General features: G+C 41.5%; 1 protein-coding gene across 2 annotated transcripts in view; it reads left to right on the forward strand.

The window, feature by feature from the left end:
* fgd1 (FYVE, RhoGEF and PH domain containing 1) overlaps window positions 1-18,143 on the forward strand; it is a 65,781-nt gene extending 47,638 nt beyond the window's left edge. For both annotated transcript variants that reach the window (XM_023957124.2, XM_078949991.1), the window contains 10 exons: window positions 10,796-10,854; window positions 11,065-11,211; window positions 11,289-11,381; window positions 16,210-16,289; window positions 16,362-16,392; window positions 16,558-16,659; window positions 16,733-16,861; window positions 16,942-17,094; window positions 17,168-17,314; window positions 17,395-18,143. In XM_023957124.2, the coding sequence (XP_023812892.1) occupies window positions 10,796-10,854; window positions 11,065-11,211; window positions 11,289-11,381; window positions 16,210-16,289; window positions 16,362-16,392; window positions 16,558-16,659; window positions 16,733-16,861; window positions 16,942-17,094; window positions 17,168-17,314; window positions 17,395-17,670 (1,217 nt within the window). In that variant the 3' untranslated portion in view covers window positions 17,671-18,143. The remainder of the gene's footprint in view (window positions 1-10,795; window positions 10,855-11,064; window positions 11,212-11,288; window positions 11,382-16,209; window positions 16,290-16,361; window positions 16,393-16,557; window positions 16,660-16,732; window positions 16,862-16,941; window positions 17,095-17,167; window positions 17,315-17,394) is intronic.
* Window positions 18,144-19,184: the final 1,041 nt, after the last annotated feature.

Below are 19,184 nucleotides of genomic sequence, written 5' to 3' on the forward strand. Positions count from 1 at the left end.
ACACACACATACAAAAATAAAAACCAACCCACTATTATCATGGTAACCACCTTTAAAAGTATAATAAAATGAAGCGAAAAGAAAAACCTCCCTCTGGGGAAAGGGAATTAAACCATGTTAAATAAAAATATGGCATTAATTAAATGTTTCATGTGCTTCACTAAATTGAAGCCACTCTGAGCAGGAGTGGAGCAAAGTCAAACCAAACAAATTTCTGTAGAGCATATAGCCAACTGAACGGTTGTAACAAACTGAGCAGTGCTCCGTAAGAGAGAGAGAGACAGGAACTATCCCGAGACGCCTGTGACTCACGTGCAGATTATTTTAGAGTGACAGTAAATGCCATGGCCCTCTCAGGTGAGTCGAAGCTCCTGGCCTCTCCATGATGTAGGATTTTCAAGGTGGCAGGGTACAGCATCATGTATTTGGCGCTGGTGTACCGCAGATGTTTTTTAACCTCGTAAAATCCTTTCCGCTTGGGCATGACTGCAGCTGACAGATCCTGGAAAAACATGATGTTCGACTCCTGAAATTTCACAGACCCATTGCGTCTTGCTGCGTCCAGGACCCTCTGTTTGTCAACAAAGTTGTGAAATCTGATCAGGACGGGGCGAGGTCGTTGATTCGGGCCCGGCTTGGGAGCTAGGGTGCGATGCGCCCTTTCAATTTTAACACGGCCGTTTTTGGCCTCCATCCCGAGCAGGCTGGGGATCCAGGTTTCGAAAAACCTTGTGGGGTTACTTCCCTCTGCCTCTTCTGGTAAGCCGATAATTCGTATATTCTTTCTCCTGCCTCTGTTCTCCAGATCATCCACATGCTCTGTCATAGCCTGTATTTGGCTTTCCAGCGCCTTGATCCGTTTTTTGGCCACGTCGGTAGTGTATTCCGTCGCTGAGATCCGATCCTCCATTTCGGTAGTTCGTTCCTCGATTTCCTTCAGCTGTTGAGAATGGGTCTCCAGCAACCTTGAAAGTGGGCACAGCCTCTCGTCTATCACCTTAGTTATGTTTGCAGTTATTACTTGTATGGTTTGACGAAAAGCCGGATCCAGAGCACTCTCGGCGTCATTTAGTGCCTGTTGCTCCTCAGCTATCGAAGGCTGGCCGGGCTAGCTAGCAGTGGCTTCGGGCTTGTTCGTCTTAGCCGATTTTCTACTCTCTTTCGGTGGCATCTTGTCCTGGCACTTCAAAAAATACTCATCAATGCTCATAATAAAAAGCCAGTTTTTACTTATTTTTCCTTAAAAAGGATGTAGATGACAGATTTAGTGGGGTTATGCTGAAAAAAACAGTGAAGTGGTGCAGAGCTAAGAGAAAATCAACCCTTCTACGCCGCCATCTTGAGTCCCCCCAGACTTTCAGCTTTTATTCCATGGGTTGAACAAAAAGATTGCATAAAAATGTGAAAAACTAAAGCATTTTTTAACACAATCCCTTCATTTCAGGGGCTGGTAAGTAATTGGACAACCTGAAAACCAAATGGTCATTCCTAATGTTTGGTTGGAAAGCCTTTGCTGGCAATGACAGCCTGAAGTCTTGAACTCATGGACATCACCAGATGCTGGGTTTTCTCCTTCTGAATGCTCAGCCAGGCCTTTACTGCAGCGGCTTTCAGTTGCTGTTTGTTTGTGGGCCTTTCTGTCTGAAGCTTAGTCTTCAACAAGTGAAATGCTGCTCAATTGGGTTAAGATCAGGGGCCTTATAAACGTTGCGTACGCATAAAAGGTGTACGCCACTCTCTACGCAATAATTGATTTTTATAAAAAAAAAAAAAAACTTGACGGGCAAATGTGCGGTCCTTCACACAAGCTCTGACCCAGGCGTACGCACAAAAACGGGTGAAATGAGAAATGGCGACACGGTTGACAGATGGAAGAAACACGTGAAAGTGAAAATGACAATACTGCCTCTCATAAATAACAAGAAGACTTCACAAAGCAAGTCTTACAATTAACAGCCTACACGAACACCCGTTTGATCGATCAGCAGTGAAACAAACAAAAAAAATCAAACGAAAATTACAACAGAAATTCAAATGAACACATATTTGCAAAAAGAAAAGTGAAATATGTTCTGCAATATTGGCATGTTGTGCAATTCATCCTCATAAATAATATAGTTAACAGAACGAAATAATGTACAAAACTGATATTCTCGTTAATGTGTCCGTCTGGTGGAGCAGATATAGGTGCAATTAGACGGACAGATGTATTAATTGTCCACTGGGGAAAGTTGTTTTCATAGCAAAACATTTCATCATAAGCTACGGAATTATGGTATTCATGTCTTTAGTTTGTTTTATTTTTGATAAAACAATGTATGGCGTATGTCTCAACCATTCAGAAAGCAACAAGACATTACATTTGCGCTGAACAATTTCCCATTTCCACGTCGATTATTACGGACATCTGTAGCTTGTCAGATGTAATTAAATGGATGGAAATAAAATGCCCCATCACAATGCGTAATGACGCACAATGGCTGATCTTGCGCTCTTAGAAGATGTGGTAAATGGAAGAATTTGGAGTGAACGCATCTTTAGACAGCAAGAAGACTTGCTGGCAAACGAGGACGAGTGGCTTATGAGCCGGTTCCGAGTTCCTCGAGCCGTCCTGTTGGACCTCTGCAGGCTTTTGGGCCCGGCGTTACAGAGGAGCACTCGGAGGAACCACGCCGTGCCAGTCCCACTTCAAGTCCTAACAACACTAGGATTCCTGGCGTCTGCCACCGTTTGCCACTCAAGTGCCTTTTTGGCATTAGTAATGCCCACACTGTGCCCTCCAAACAACAATTTTTTCCTCTTTTCCACCTCGCCAACGATAACTTCTACTTCACATTGAGTGAAGTTGTGTTTTTTTGATTTCCTCTCTGTGTTTGCCATGATTTCGCAATCAATGAATATTAACTTGTGGGCGTTTCACTGACTATTTATAGGCAACTATGGGCGTGTCATGAAGCGGCAAAAGCTGCGCTACATTTAGAATTGATTGTGATTTATTAAGGGAAAAATCCGTAAGATGTGCGTGCGCACGGTTTTATAAATCCGAATATTTCTGTGCGTACGCACGTCCTATGTTTCATCCGTATGCCACTTCTGATGCAAATCCTACGAAAAGTTTTATAAATGAGGCCCCAGGTGACTTGGCCATTTAAGAATATTCCACTTCTTTGCTTTAATAAACTCCTGAGTTGTTTTGGCTGTATGTTTTGGGTCGTTGTCCATCTGTATTATGAAACGCCGTCCAATCAGTTTGGCTGCATTCACCTGGATCTGTGCAGAGAGTTTGTCTCTGAACACCTCAGAATTCATTGGGCTGCTTCTGTCCTGTGTCACGTCATCAATAAACACTAGTGTCCCAGTGCCACTAGCAGCCATGCACGCCCAGACCATCACACTGCCTCCACCGTGTTTTACTGATGATGTAGTGTGCTTTGGATCAGGAGCTTCTCCACGCCTTCTCCATACTTTTGTCTTGCGATCATTCTGGTAGAGGTTAATTTTGGTTTCATCTGTCCAAAGAATGTTTTTCCAGAACTGTGCTGGCTTTTTTTAGATGCTTTTTAGCAAAGTCCAATCTAGCCTTCCTATTCTAGAGGCTTATGAGTGGCCTGCATCTTGCAGGGTACCCTCTGTATCTACTTTCATGCAGTCTTCTTTTGATGGTAGACTTGGATATTGATACGCCTACCTCCTGGAGAGTGTTGTTCACTTGGTTGGCTGTTGTGAACGGGTTCCTCTTCACCATGGAAATGATTCTGCCATCATCCACCACTGTTCTCTTCCGTGGACGTCCAGGTCTTTTTGGGTTGCTGAGTTCACCAGTGCTTTCTTTCTTTCTCAGGATGTACCACACTGTTGATTATGCCACTCCTAATACTGTAGCAGTTTCTGGCATGTTTTTTTTTTCTGTTTTCTCAGCTTAATGATGGTTCTTTTCACCTGCATGGAGAGCTCCTTTGACCGCATGTTGTCTGTTCACAGCAAATCTTCAAAATTCAAGCACAAGTCCTCTAATCAACTCCAGGCCTTTTATCTGCTTCACTCATGATGACATAACAAGGGAATTACCCTCACCTGCCCATGCAATAGCATGGAAGTCAATTGTCCAATTACTTCTGAGCCCATGAAATGAAGGGATTGTGTTTAAAAAATGCTTTATTTTTTTCACATTTTCATGCAATCTTTTTGTTCAACCCATGGAATAAAAGCTGAAAATCTGCACTTCAATTGCATCTGAGTGGTCTTATTTAAAATTCACTGTGGTAATGTACAGAAACTATATTAGAAAAAATGTCTCTGTCCAAATATTTATGGTCCTGGCTGTATACACTTTGGTTGTCCAAAAATTCATAATCCCTGTTGTGACAGTAAAATATGCCCAACACAAAAGGCTTTCTTCTCTCAACTGTTGGGCAGGACAAGTTAGAAAAAACAAAGACATTCATCTCTCTGTTAAAGGCAGGACTGTTGGCCCTGAGTAAGCTCACCCCCACTTTCCATCATCTGTTTATAGGCCCTCCATCTAGTTTACTACCTAATCCTGCAGCAAAAATCGCTAGCATTATTGGAGCTATCCACATTGGTGGGTAGGGCACTGACGGGACATCTCCTGAATACTCAGTGATGTCCCATCACCCTCCCCACCAAGGGGCCCTAAATGTCTAAGTTGCAAATAAAACCGAGAGAGGCGGGGCCCATTCCATACGGCAACCATGGGAGGGGGACCACTGCCAAGTAGCTCCTCCCCCCATGGTGCATTGCAGGCTAAATCCCCCACCCCCTCACCCTAATATGAGATTATATGAGGAAGGGGGTAAGTTGAGGACAGCTGGTAGACTGTCCCCCGGTGGTCAAACAGCTGTCCCCCAGCCCCCCCCAGCATAGGGCCCAGGTCCCCTCAGAGAGGATCCAGAAAAAGCCGCCCCCCCAGAGCAAGCCCAGGCCCCTGCCCCCAGGCGCTGCCCCTGGGAGAGCTCTGGTCAGGCCTCCCCACCGCCCCCCAATTGGCACTGGTAGGCCCCGACCCCCACCCCTAACCACAGCAGACAGACAAGGAGCAGCGACGACCAGGCATCCCACCCCCTGAGTCATGGAGTTAGCAATGGGAGACCAGAGAGACTGAGTTCTTTCAAAGTTACTTGAACTTTGTGCTGCCTTTTTTTCCAAGCTGATATGATCAAACAGCAGATTTCTGTATTGACTTATTAGGGCCCGAGCACGGAGTGCAAGGACCCTATTGTAATTCGAATGTTTATTATTATTATTATTATTATTATTATTATTATTCTACCGGAAGAGTCGCCTTTTTGAGGCCTTTAACATACCCCAAAACTCACCAAATTTGGCACACACATCAGGAGTCGCGAAAAATTTCGTATTTTATAGGAGATTGGCATGGGCGCACAAAAACGGCTCGATAGCGCCACCTACAGTGACTTTTGTCCCGACGCCCCGCATACGCTTTAACGTACAAGCTTGATTTTTACAGGGCATGTTCTTCAGATGGAGACCTACAAAAAAGTCTGAAAGGACCCACCTGTCACTCGCACAGGAAGTCTGCTATATTGAGGTCAATATGTCATTTTTGCTTCATTTTGGACAATTGCAGGCCTCGCTCTAGAACGAACTCCTCCTAGAGATTTTGGAGTAATGACTCCAAACTTTGGTTTTGTAAACTAAACACATGTCCGATGTTAAATTGCGAAGCTTTTAAGTTTTTACGGATGTTTGTGACCGTGGCGGCGCGTCGAAAATGGAGGTCATTTTGAAAACACGCCATGAAAAGAAAAATGGCCATTACTCAGCCATGCAAAATCCAATCTGATCCAAAATTGATATGCATGATTGTAGTCTGACCCTGACCACATCAGAAGTGGAAAAATCCAGAACAGGTGTAGCGCCACCTGCTGGCAAAAGGAAATGACATGTTTTACTTGGAGCATCACTGCTCCGAGTAGGATGAGCTGACACACCTCAAAATGATGTCCACCTGTTGAAAAGCCATTGAAGTTTACTCTGATAAAAAGCCATAACTTTCAATGCGGGGGTGTGGTCGTGACAGAGCGGTGAAGTTGGGCGTCTCGCCATGCACACAAAAGTTGCTCTCACGTGCACATTCCTTGTCCAATCTCACTGAAATTCAATAGAGGTGATGAGGCTTCCATTCTGAACCAATGGATATGACAACTTTGGACGAGCTCTATAGCGCCACCTAGTTATTGCATGGGGCACATTCTGCCCTGTATTTTCTATGTGCTTTTTCCGATGTGCATGAAATTAAAACTGGAGATACTCAGAACGCTTTTCTCTCATCATCTCAAGTTTCATGGCTGCACATCTGACGGTGCCTGCGTAAGGCACTGCCAAACAGGAAGTGGTCGATTCCGTTGCAGTCATATAATCAAGCTTTATAGGAAATCAGCCGTTTGTCTCAGGAAGCTGAGATTTCAGAATTAGATGCGTCCTACAAAGCTCCACGTTTGAAAAGCAGCTCTATACGTACGAGAAACATTTAACCACCTTAATCACCCTATTGTGCTAAAAGCAAATTTTGGGACATTTTGACTCAAGCAAATATTTTTATCATAACTTCTGTTTAGTTTATCAGCACCAAAATAAAAAATATTTACATTTATAAAATGAACTGGTCAACTCTAGGATTTTATTTATTCAATCTTACATCCTCAAGCTTTTCATCAGTCTCCCCTGCTGCAGGAGTGGAGTTAGCCCCCCCCCCCCAACCCCCGGCTGTGTGCTCACATGTAAATTAGCCAGGAGTGGCAGACAGAAAGTAGAACAGTTAGAAAGCCTAGTTCAACCCTAAAATACAGCATTTTCCTTTGTTTTGTTTGTCTTTTATACATCCTTAGCACTAATCATTGCTTTTTTATTCATCCAAAATACAATTAACTTTATATTTTATCTTTTTTTTTTTTTTTTTTACAAACAAAACATATGAATGTGCTCCAAAACAAAACCCAGCCTCAGTACACTCCTACAGATGTAACATCAGACAGTAAATGTCTCTTTTATGCTTTTTTTAATCAATGCTGCAACTTCTTTTCATTTCCTTTCAATACATCCAATAAAATTAAACTACAATGACAACAAACACAACATATAGCAAATGTCTCTAAGAAGATTGTGTATATACAATATGTACCACCTTTAAACACCAAATAAATAACAAATCTTTCTAATAAAATCACAAAAAATGGAACACAAAATGTAAAACCCAAATTAGAAATTGCAATTTTAAAAAGATAATTTTTTTCAGCACCACCAATTTAACTTTTCTGTGAGTGAAACAAAGAAGTCCAGAACAATGTAGCTACTTCTCCAAAGTCTCTGTCACCTTCAGTTTTAAACAAAGTCTGTGAACATCCACCATACATTGGTCACATGTACTCAGAGTCCTGCTAAAAGTGCACAATTGTAAAAATGTCTTTTGTATAGACAACTGTTTGTTTGCTTAGAGCTCTAAATATAAAAAAATGCTTTTCTATCACCTAGACACAGGTGGAGAACCACATCAACTGGATTAGTAACAGGGTGGCATGTTTAGGTTTAAACTTACATCAATAGACAACATGAAGCTGTTCATCACATTTTTGACCTAAACATGTAAACACATCCTTGGCTCTGCGGTTAGGAAATGGTAATTGGGAATCTCTTCATACCAGGAGCCAGCCTGAACATTGGAACATCACCACAGTGCCCATCCAGACTGGGACAGCAACGGGGTCCACTTCACAGCCGTGAGGCTGCTATGTTTAACTCCAGCTGTCCCAGCAAGGGAGACAACTGCAGCAACATCCACTGACCAAGCCGGAAAGCCCTGGCAGAAAAGATCCCCACAAGAAAAACACTGGCTCAGGCAGGCTGGTCAATAAAAAAATATAGTTTTGCCAATGTCTTGCAGCTCGCAGATCAAGTGGTTTAGTTTTCCAGTAATGTCAGTCAAGAATACAAGTTCAGATTCACCATATTCATATTCACCATATTCAGCAGATATCTCCACCAATAGCACCTTAAAAATCCTGTTCTGTTTTGCTTTGCAGCTGAGGTTTTTTTTTATGATTTTCACAATAGGAGTCATTATGTGTCCAGAACCAATCACTTCTGCACATAAGGCCTACTGGTGAATGACGCAGCAGTAATGCAGACATTTTGGAAAGTCTGGGTCAGCTTTACAGCTTACAGTGAGTGATGAAACCTGTCTGCAGTCACTGCTACTGGCTTTTCTAATGGTACCTTTTTCTGCACAAAAACTCCTTCACCGTGTTATACATTTCAACTCCTCTTGTAGTTGTCTGTTAGGGCAGATGTGTCAGGAGTTCTTCTCTTGTGGAAACCAAAGGCTATGCTGTACTGTTGCCGTCCACAGACTCATCACACTGGACGTAAACCCTCTGCACTTTGCAAGATCCCGGTCCAGCTATTTGGCAAAGTTATCAGACATAGCTGACACTCATCTAGACATTGTAGTGGAAATTGAATGAGTTCTATTGTTCTCATTCTTAGGAACAGTGATAGCAATTATCATCATTGCTTGTTTCTTAATCTGATAAAAACCTTCTTCTACTTGATGAGAAATTGAGCAGGTCTAAATGAGGCTTAGATTTAAAAAAATTTTTTCATGCTATATGCATAAGTCTTTGTCCTTTAAGGGAACAGAATACAGTCCCCCCCCCCCCCCACACACAGGCTGCTGTCATATTAACATTATCTTGGAGCTCCAGAATGGACAAGAAAAAACAACGAGAATGGCTCGAGCAGGGCGTTGCTCACGGGGCGGTCGCTCGTGCCAGGCGGTGGCACGTGCTCGGGCCCGCTAAATGCTACTTGTAGCTTTAATATTTATATTTTTCTTGTTTTTCCAATTTATTAAAATTGTTTTTTTAGCAATACAAAGAGTTATGAAAATGATAGATATTAATCCTCCTTCTAAATCGATGGCACTCATGTCACTAAGCACACAAAGTGACGGTGAAGCCGTGATTGAAACCTTAAGCCAGACTGATAGATCGGCACATACCTGCTGCCAGAGAGCCTGGACAGGTGTGCAGAAGGAAGGGAATCCTTTTTTTACAAAAAATCTCCAAAACCACCTGTGCAAGTCAGTGAAAGCTGATTTGCTGTGGCGACTCATGAAGGGATATGATATCAACAATATATGATATTAACAACAATATTATAAAAGGCAGCTATTGAGGGATCTACATCAATGAAGTGTACAGCAGGTGTTTTTTGGCTTAAAGAAGAGGTCAAAAACGAGTGCAAGTTCTGCATTTCATAAAGGGTCAGCAATTTATGCAAGAGAGTCTAGAGGAGGGGTGCTCATTACGTAGATCGCGATCGACCGGTCGATCTTCAATCTACCCTCATTCATGAGGGTAGATTGGAGGTCAGCAAAGATAAATAACCAAAATAAAAAGGACTTCTAAAAAATCCACCAGCCAATCAAAATCCTCACTGAGAAGAACGGGACATGACTGATGTGCAGAACGGCCAATCGGACATTCTCTGAAAAATACGTCACTGCAAATGCATGTTTAAATTCACTGAGCACAAATTCTGTCATCAGAAAGTCGCTTTCTGTCCCGTGGCAGGTCAAGTCCCCGGCAGAAGACCACTCCGGCAGAAGACCACTCCGGACAACCGGAGTGTTTATTGAAGTGTTTATTTTGTCCTCCTGCCATCAGCTGTGCAGTTCTCGCCCTGTAAATACGAGTTCATTAAGGAAGCATTTTTTTTCCGTGGCACGCGCTTCGTACGGAGCTAGCAGCGCTTTGGAAATGCCACACTCCCCCAACAGCACGCCTTACAGCAGAACATGACACATGATAGTCGCTGCTTTCTGTCTTTGTAATAAAACGCCTCATCTGTTAATACAAAAGTATCTTTGTGTAATCTTACTGTGTAGTTTTTAATCATCAGTACATAAACAATAATGTTCAAACAAACATGTAACCCATAAACAAACATTTACTAATAGTAAATGTTGGTAAATAGTAAAATACTACTTACTAATAGTATATATATATATATATATATATATATATATATATATATATATATATATATAAGAAAGAAAAAAAACACGCCCCACTCACCCTCCGCGGGTGGTTTCTCCTCCAAGCTCGGGTCCTCTACCAGAGGCCTTGGAGCTGGAGGGTCCTGGGCAGTATCTTAGCTGTTCCTAGCACTGCGCTTTTCTGGACAGAGAGGTCTGAGGTCTTTCCAGGTATCTGTTTCCATCAGGGTGCTCTGGTCCCTCAGCACCTGACGCAGACCTTGTTTGGTCGGGCGACGTCTGAACCGGCATGACATGTTGGTCATTGTCTCTTATGTTGTGAAGTAGGCGGTAGCGCTAAGGGTCTTGTCCAAAGACCCTCACTGGGTGATGTTAATTGCTTGCCATTGTGATGGTAATTGCCCCATTTCCATGCTAATTGATCAATTTCCATTGCCATTTCCAATATATATATATATATATATATATATATGCACACAGGAAGATCTTCCAGACATTGTCGACTCAAAAGTAGCTCACATGCCAAAAAAGTGTGAGCACCCCTGGTCTAGAGCATATAATAATTTACAGCTGTTAAAGATGAATCTACAGCTTATGAAGGTTCTACATCTGATGAAGGATGTGGAGTAAATGGAGGGTGCATTTTGCATTTTTCTGAGATAAAATCTGAATGATATTGCAGTTTAAACTTTAGGCACTACTTCTTACCCTCTTCTTATGCCAGAGTCTGATGGTCTGCACATGTGTCTGTATCTGTAGAGTCTCTGGAGCTGATTGCTACTGCAGCCGAACACTCCAATGCCGCAATCAGGAAGATGGTAAGACTGAGGGATTTTAAAGCAACAGAAATATCTTTCTGGAATTGAGGTGTCATTTATAGCTGCATACTTCAGAACAAGACCTAATGAGTTAAAAACTGGAGTTAACATTAATATCATAGATTCATCACTTATGATGATGGAAAATCACACAGTTACTTGTGTGCTTGTCAGTGAACCAAAAGAACCTAAATTCTATTTTTCCATCAGGAACGCATGAGGAAGCTTCTGAAGGTGTACGAGCTGTTGGGTGGAGAGGAGGACATTGTTAATCCAACGAACGAGCTGCTCAAAGAGGGACACATCCTCAAACTGTCCAACAAAAATGGCACCACTCAGGACCGATACCTGATTCTGGTATTAAGTTTGTTTTTTAAGCTTTGCTGATCTGGGTCCAAAGCAGCGGCAGTAATGATAATTTGTGTGTTCCACAGTTTTATGACCGGCTGCTTTACTGCGTCCCTAAGCTCCGGCTGATTGGTCAGAAGTACAGCGTGCGTGCACGCATTGACGTTAATGGCATGGAGGTGAGGCTTCCTGCTCTGAGGGATTTATCACCTTAAACCAATGATTTATAATAATTTGGAGGGCTGCATGGTGGGCAGTGGTTAGCACATGTGCCTCACTGTGAAAAGGCCCTGATTCAAATCCCAGCTTTCTGTGTGGAGTTTGCATGTTCTCCCAGTGCATGTGTGGGTTTTCTCTGGGGACTCTGACTTCCTACCACAGTCCAAAAACACATTTTATTGTTTGATTTATTACTCTAAATTTCCCTAAGTGTGACTGTTAGTGTTTGAGGGTATGTATTTGTATGGCACAGCGACAATACTGGCGACCTGTCCTAGATGGACCACACCTTCGCCCAACAGTAGCCAGATTAGGCTCCCTGAAAGGCGTACAGCGGGTTAAGGAAATGGATGGATAAAGTTCAGGACTTGATTTAGGTTACTCTTTTTTTAGACTGGAATAAATTTTTAAAACTTCGATTTTAAATCATATTTATTTTTCACATAAATTATGTTAGATAACAAAAATGGACTCTTAGAAACCTCCACTCTGAACTTTTACAGAGTGACTGAGTTACTCACCAGATCTCTAAGGACCCGGCTTCTGTTATAAAAACTATCCAGGGTTCTGTCCTTTCATTAAAAATGTGATTATAATGATTGCTTGACTTGATATTTAACTTTTTGTGAAGCACTCTTAAAACCTTGATTAAAAATGGCACATTATAAAAAATAAATTAAATATTACTTGAATTGGGGTAGCACTTGTTAAAGCCTTAAATACCATCTACATCATTACTGATTTAAAGGAAACATTAGTTTTAGTGCTGCTTAATATGAATGCAGCCTTTTATCATGGATTAGGAAATACTTACAGACTAGAAAAGTGGTTGGAATTATCAGGTAGTGTCCATAGGTGGTATCCATATCTTGAAGAATCATATTGTTTCCACTGTGACCATTTATTTTATTTATCCTTTATTTAATGAAGTAAACCCATTGAGGTCACCCTCAAAGAGGTCAGCACCACACGTCAAAGGAATATAGTTATAATATTAATCAAAACAATGACCTTGGAGTTATTACAATTTAAAATGTATAAGGTGAAGCAAGGGGGCTGTGTTGTGAAATGTAGTCAGATAGAAGGTGCTTAAGTTATTATCAAGTTAGCATCATTAGAATAATAACATTTAGGAGATGCAAGGTGCACTAGTAATCAGTAACAAAATTAAAATTAGGTTAAAAACAATGCCATTACTGTATGAAATCTTTTTTTCTGCTACACATAAAGTAATGAAGAAATTAGAATGAAACAGGTTTAGACCATTTCAGTTCAGTTTGGAGAGAGTTCCAAGCAGAGGCAGCAGAAAAACTGAATGTATGATTCATAAATCTGAATCTCCATGACATGTAAATGCCCCAGAATTTGAATTCTTGGACCTCAGCGGTCCAGCCAGTAAATTCTCAGTCACTCATAATGGAATAATGTTCCACAGTTCTTCAGATGACACTCAGCTTTTTGAAGCCCACCATTGTAGACTAGTAGTGTCAAACATCCTGAATGTTGTCAGTCAATCTGCTTCCTTCTTGAAAATATGAATGAAAGTCGAAGCTACCTGAAGAACTGATTTTTAGAGGAATTTAAACCGCAAGTGGTTTTGTATGGCCCTCCGGCACTCCTCGCTCCCCAACCTCACTTGCTAAGCAGCTACTACATGTCCCTTGCCAGCATTCTATACACCTGGACTACGTTCAAATTACTTCCCTACTCCCTAACTACTAAAAAAAACGATCTAGTGCCCTGGGAGGTATTCCAGAAAGCAGGTTATGCTAGCTCTCATGGTAAGTTTGAGGCTAAGGAAGTGTACAACCTCAGCTTTCTGTTCCAGAAATGGAGGTATGTTTCAGGGTATGTCAAGTTGCCATAGTAACTCATGCTCTGAACATAACCTGGTCTGGAGCAGGTTTAGTTGAAGGTTAGTTTGTTTACAGAGAGGTGAAGCAGCATGAAATGTCCATTTGAAGATGATTTAGTGGATGAAGAAGCTCAGATGATACTTTTTCCACCATGAGAGGGTGATAAGACCACACATGGATGTTGGGAAAAATAAACTTATTTACTTTGATCTAACTTAATTATTTGCTTTAGTTAAGATAAATCAGTTTTTTAGTTAAGTCTGCTTAAAAATAACATGTTGTTATCAATTATTTTACTTTCATTCAAATTCATTCAATTAAGTAGGTGTAACTGTAGTGCTGCTGCCAGATTGGTAGCGCAAAGAATTGTGGGATACCATTCCCTTTGCCTGTCTGGATGGATTGGGGTTTAAGTGTGGCTTTTTGACCAAAGTGTTTAGCTGTGTTTTGCCGAGTTATTTTGTCCTGTTATATTTCATTATTTCTGCACCATGAGTGAGAGGGAGGGAGAGGATGGTGATTATTTAGCACCACTATTGCTCCACAATGTCTTAAGAACTGAAGTTAAATTCAGAGTTATGATAGATCAGGGATGGGCAATTATTTTGACTCACGGGCCACATAGGGTTTTAAAATTGGATAGAAGGGCCGGACCAGGAGCAGATGCGTGGAGTGAGAAATAACATGGAATCTGGATGAAAACATTTAGATTGAAAATTATATTTTAAAACAGAACATTTTAGAGTTTCTAGGTTAAAACTTTTGTTATCAATTTAGAGCCAATTGCACCAACGGCTTAATGTACATCGGGTAAAACTTGGAGTAATGCTGCGTTCATGTGGTGTTTGAATGATAGGAAGAATAAAAAACAACAAATCATCCAACACCACATGGATGCTAGAGCAGGTCCCAAACATTTTCTTGTGAGGCCACAATAACTCTTTTTCTTTAAACTTCTTTTATCTTTCTTTTATTGTAAAGCCCTATAATAAAGCGTTGTTAATTCATTATCTTTTTAATAAAATAAATAACACTATTTATGAAATTAAAAAAAGAGCAAATAACTTTGGTTTTCAAAGAAAAAAAGTCAGGAAAAAGTATACTGATATATTAAAAAGATAAAACAATAAATAGTGGCTCCTCTCCCGTCATTGACCCATTGAGACTTTGAGGGCTGCAGCTCCACACACATCTCACAGTTTGCGCTAAAACTGAGCAGCTGTGTCCTGCACGTCTGTTTCTTACATTTTCACCTTTTCTCTTGGTTAAATTCTCAACCCTTCATAGAAATTAGGTCCAGGATCTTAGAAAAAAAACAAAGATCTGATCGCCACCACATATTTCTGTAGATCTGAAGCGCTCCACGTTTCTGTACTAAGACAGGGCACAGAGGAGATTGATTGACAGGGTCTCCAGCCAATCAGGACACAGATCAGGGTGCGCTGTTTAAAAAAAGCAGCATAATCGCTCTACAAGAATGAGTTAAACCAGGAAAGATGAACTGCGATGTAGAAAGGTTGGAGCACAGACTGCAGAATAAAATGTCACGTCCTATGCAGGTCTTGATAGTGTGGCCAGATAAAAATAAAAAACATAGGTCTCTGATATTGTTCCGTGGGCCGGACCAAACATGGATGCGGGTCCACCCGTAGTTTGCCCACCCCTGTGATAGATGAATATCTTCTTCATATTGCAAATCCACATTGAATCATTCATTTTAAAGTTAGAAAAATGAAAATATCTGCAGCCTCAAACTTAGACATATGAGAGTTCAATAAGTACAATAAATTAATATGGATAAACATTTATTTGAATTGGAGTAAAATGACATTTAGTTAGATAAATATGTAAATTGAGTTGTAAAAACAATTATTGAGTTTGATAGACGTAAAAATTAGGTTGAACTTTTTTGATGGACGTATAATCTTCATACGTCTTCATTAAAATCTCACACTCCGTCTCACTGGAGTATAGCGCTCTTTTTTTCTTCTTCATGCGTTTCCATGGTGACTCCGGAAATTGGTGATCCATTGAGAATGTCTTTATGTACTTGCCGTGCACGTGCATTAAGCCCAGGTTACCGTTCGAGTGTAATTACACTAACCCATATCCAGTCTTTTGGAACCGACATACCCAGAGTAAGCAAGTTCAGGCGGATTTTAGCCAGAGTTCAGGGTAGTTTAAACGTGCCTTCCGGAAAAAAAAACAGGATTTAAAAAACAATTCAGACACCATGCTCACTACTTCTTTTCTTTAATGGCAACCTAGTGAGCATCGATGCACACTGGTTTTTCCCAGACTTCTGGGAAAATTGTAGGTCACTCGATGTTGGAATTAAAGATTTAGACAGCACTACAAAATGGCAAACGCACAATATAGTGGAATATATAGAAAGGAACACTACAGGAGGTCCTTTGTCCCAAATGCAGTTCCACTATCTAGGACCGCTGAAACGGCTGCTGAATTTACTCATTTTTGATGAAGTGTACTTTTGCTTCCATTTTTATAACTATTTTTATTCTTCCTCATGCTATTTGTTTTTCTAACTGCTATATTTCTTGTTTGACTGCTGTAACAACTGAATTTCCCTCCAGGAATCAATTAAGTCATATCTTACCCTATATTTAAAAGAATCAGAAAAAAGAAACTTTTGGATTTCCTTGGCAACTGAGGTTTTTTTGTCAACCACGCCCACATTCGTAATATAGTCAAATTTTAAGTTATATCTTTTAGTTCAGCTTAAACAATGTTGACAATATTCATTATATTCTTGTAAAAAATGTTTGAGTAAAAGGGGATTGCAACTTTTGCAAGCTCACCACACTAGTTCCCTCTGAGAGTGGAGTCTTTGCAGATTCCAAGAAGGAGCCCAGGGGCCTCTTTTCTTCTTCTCTTCTGTTTCCAAAAACTGATACTAAATGTGTCTCTAAAGCTCAAGGAGACCAGCAGCCCTGCTGTTCCCAGGACCTTCATTGTGTCTGGAAAGCAGAGATCCCTGGAGCTGCAGGCCCGGTATGCCCACAGCATGTGCACCAGGGTGTGTACATCATGACTGTCGCACTGACCGCTATTATGTGTTTACAGGACGGAGGAGGAAAAAAAGGAATGGATCCAGGTGAACACTCACTCCTGATTGGTCAAACCCTTTACAACATAATAAGGCCCTGAGAGTTCCAGCTCTGTGTTACACACACACACTTGATGACAGTACATGTGACCTGCAAGGCCGGAAATTCTGAAGAGTTTTATGAGTCAGCATAACCCTTCATTGTCTCTTTAGGCCCTGCAGGCTGCAGTCCAGCGCCATGAACAGACCCCGGACAGCTTCCGTCCTCTGAGCTGCTCACTGCGAGATGACGAAACCACGCCCCCCCACTCCCCGGTATTTTAAGACAGTGCACCCCAGTATTGGCCTTTAGTGCTGGAACCTTACCAAACTGTGTATGTTCCTCCAGAGCTGTGTGGAACTGGGAAAGAGAGCCCCCACCCCAATTAGGGAGAAGGAGGTGACCCTATGCATGAAGTGTCAGGAGCCCTTCAACTCCATCACCAAGAGACGGCACCACTGCAAGGCCTGCGGACACGTGGGTGTCTCCTCACCCTTTTGTGTTCTCTACTTGTTGCCTTCGTTATGTGACCTTCTGCTTTTCTGTCCACCCTTCAGGTGGTTTGTGGAAAGTGCTCTGAGTTCCGTGCACGTCTATCATACGATAATAACCGCACTAACCGAGTGTGTGTGGACTGCTACATTATGCTGGTGGGCGTGTTGCCAGGGGCGCTGAGTGGCAGTAACCAGAGGAGGCGATCCATTCTAGAGGTTTGTGTGATATCAATGTGACAACAGCAAAGGTGTGTATGTGCATGTCAGTTACACTTGGTTGTTGTCATAGAAACAGGCCTCGCTGGCGGCAGAGAACAGTGTTATCTGCAGCTTCCTTCACATCATGGAGAAGGGGGTGGGGCGGGGCTGGCAGAAAGCATGGCTAGTCATCCCTGAGAACGAGCCACTGGTGCTCTATGTGTATGGAGCTCCACAGGTATGCAACAGCAGTGAGCGTGTTCAGAATGTTGGAGACTGCGCTGAGCAAAACCTTGATTCACTTGTGCTTTCCCTAAGGATGTGAAGGCCCAGCGCAGTGTGCCTTTGATTGGCTTCGAGGTCTCCTTCCCTGAGCCATGTGACCGCCTAGACAGAAGACATACTTTTAAGATCTGCCAAAGTCACCTGACCTTCTACTTCAGTGCTGAGGGGGAGGAGCTCCAGCGCAGGTGGATGGACGCCCTCTCAAGGGCTGGAAAAGGGGAAGAGCCTCTGATCCACCAGCCAATTGCTGAAAGCCTTGAGGAGGAAGGGGAGGAGCCTGTTGCTGAGCCTAATGGAGAAGACTTCTGATTTAGGATTATTGATGATGATGATAATAGTGATGGTGGTGCTAGTGTCACTGAAATATTTCCAGAACCAAACAAAACCTAACATAATTAGCCCAGAATAAATCTGGCACCAAGCATACCCAGATTTAAATCACAAAGAGTCATACCAAATTGTAGAATTTGTCTTTACCTGTAGGCTGAGCTTCAACACCTTACCTTTTTTGCAGTTCATCATTTTTTTTAAAGGCGTCTCTTACACTGTTTTATACTTGTGACTCTGATTCACTGGATTTGTTTGAGTCCTAAAAGTTTAAAAAAAAATAGACCTCCAAGGGGCACTGCTGCAATCCTCATCAATGAGATGTCCACCAGACCCTTTCTACACACGTGGACAAAATTATTGCGACCCTGTGGTCAATGAAAGAAAAACTCAGAATGGTGAAGAAATAACTTGAATCAGAAAAAAGTAACAAATAAAAAATTCTATGAAATCAACTGATATTCAGAGAAAATTATTTACAACAATCCATCTTCAGAACTTGTGCAGCCTATTTACAAAAATAAAATCTTAAAATAGACCTGAACAAAACGGTGGCACCCTTAACTTAATATTTTGTGGCTTTTGAGGATATCTTTGCAATCAAACAATTCCTGCACCTTTTGACAGGTGTTTTGATCTGCTCCTCGTGAACAAACTGCTTCAGTTTTCTCTGGTTTAAAGGGTGGCTTTTCCAGATGGCATGTTTCAGCACCTTCCAATTAAGTCTAATAGTATTTGGGTCAGGGCATACTGAAGACCACTGTAGAATAGTCCAGTGTTTTCCTCTTGAGCCGAGCTCAGTGCATATTACACAGAGCTGTGTAGGTATGCTGTGGTTGATTCAGTGGAATGAGAGTCAGGTGTGAAGCATACAGGAAATGCGGTTAGAACTGTGGATATGGTTCCGGATGGTGACCAGAGGGGGGAGACAGAGTTCTGACTTCTGACAATTATCCATTTCTGTAATTTGTCATCAATGTTCCTTCAATAATATGTGTAACTGGAACATCAAGCTGCTTGGAAATGATCTTATAGCTTTTATCCATCTATATTTATTACTGGATTGGCCTTAACCTATTTGCTGTTGTACACCACACACTGTTCCAGTTTAGGACAGGCAGGCATCACAAAAATCAGACTGAAGTGGCTCCCTCATTTCTTAACCTATTTTCACAAAACATACCTTGAAGTAGAACTTGGAAAATTATTGTTCTTGTGTTATATTAAAATATTTGCTGTCTCTAAAGATTAATCTGTGAATAGTGCAAGAACTGTGCCTTCTAGTGTTAACAGGTAACACATTGGTGTCGAATTAACAGCTTTTAAATGTTGGTGATTTTTTCTTTTGCCTAAATACCAGAATCTATATACTGAGCTTGTAAATGCTTGTCACCCAAACCCAGAAAGGAGGGGGGAGGGGGGATTGTTGAAGTTCAATTGCACAAATGGCTTTTAAACACTACAGCTTTTGTTTTCTTTTATTATTTTTGCATTAC

Source organism: Oryzias latipes, chromosome 7, assembly GCF_053564925.1.
Source record: "Oryzias latipes strain Hd-rR chromosome 7, Olatipes_Hd-rR_3.1".
In the NCBI taxonomy this organism is placed as follows: Eukaryota; Metazoa; Chordata; class Actinopteri; order Beloniformes; family Adrianichthyidae; genus Oryzias; species Oryzias latipes.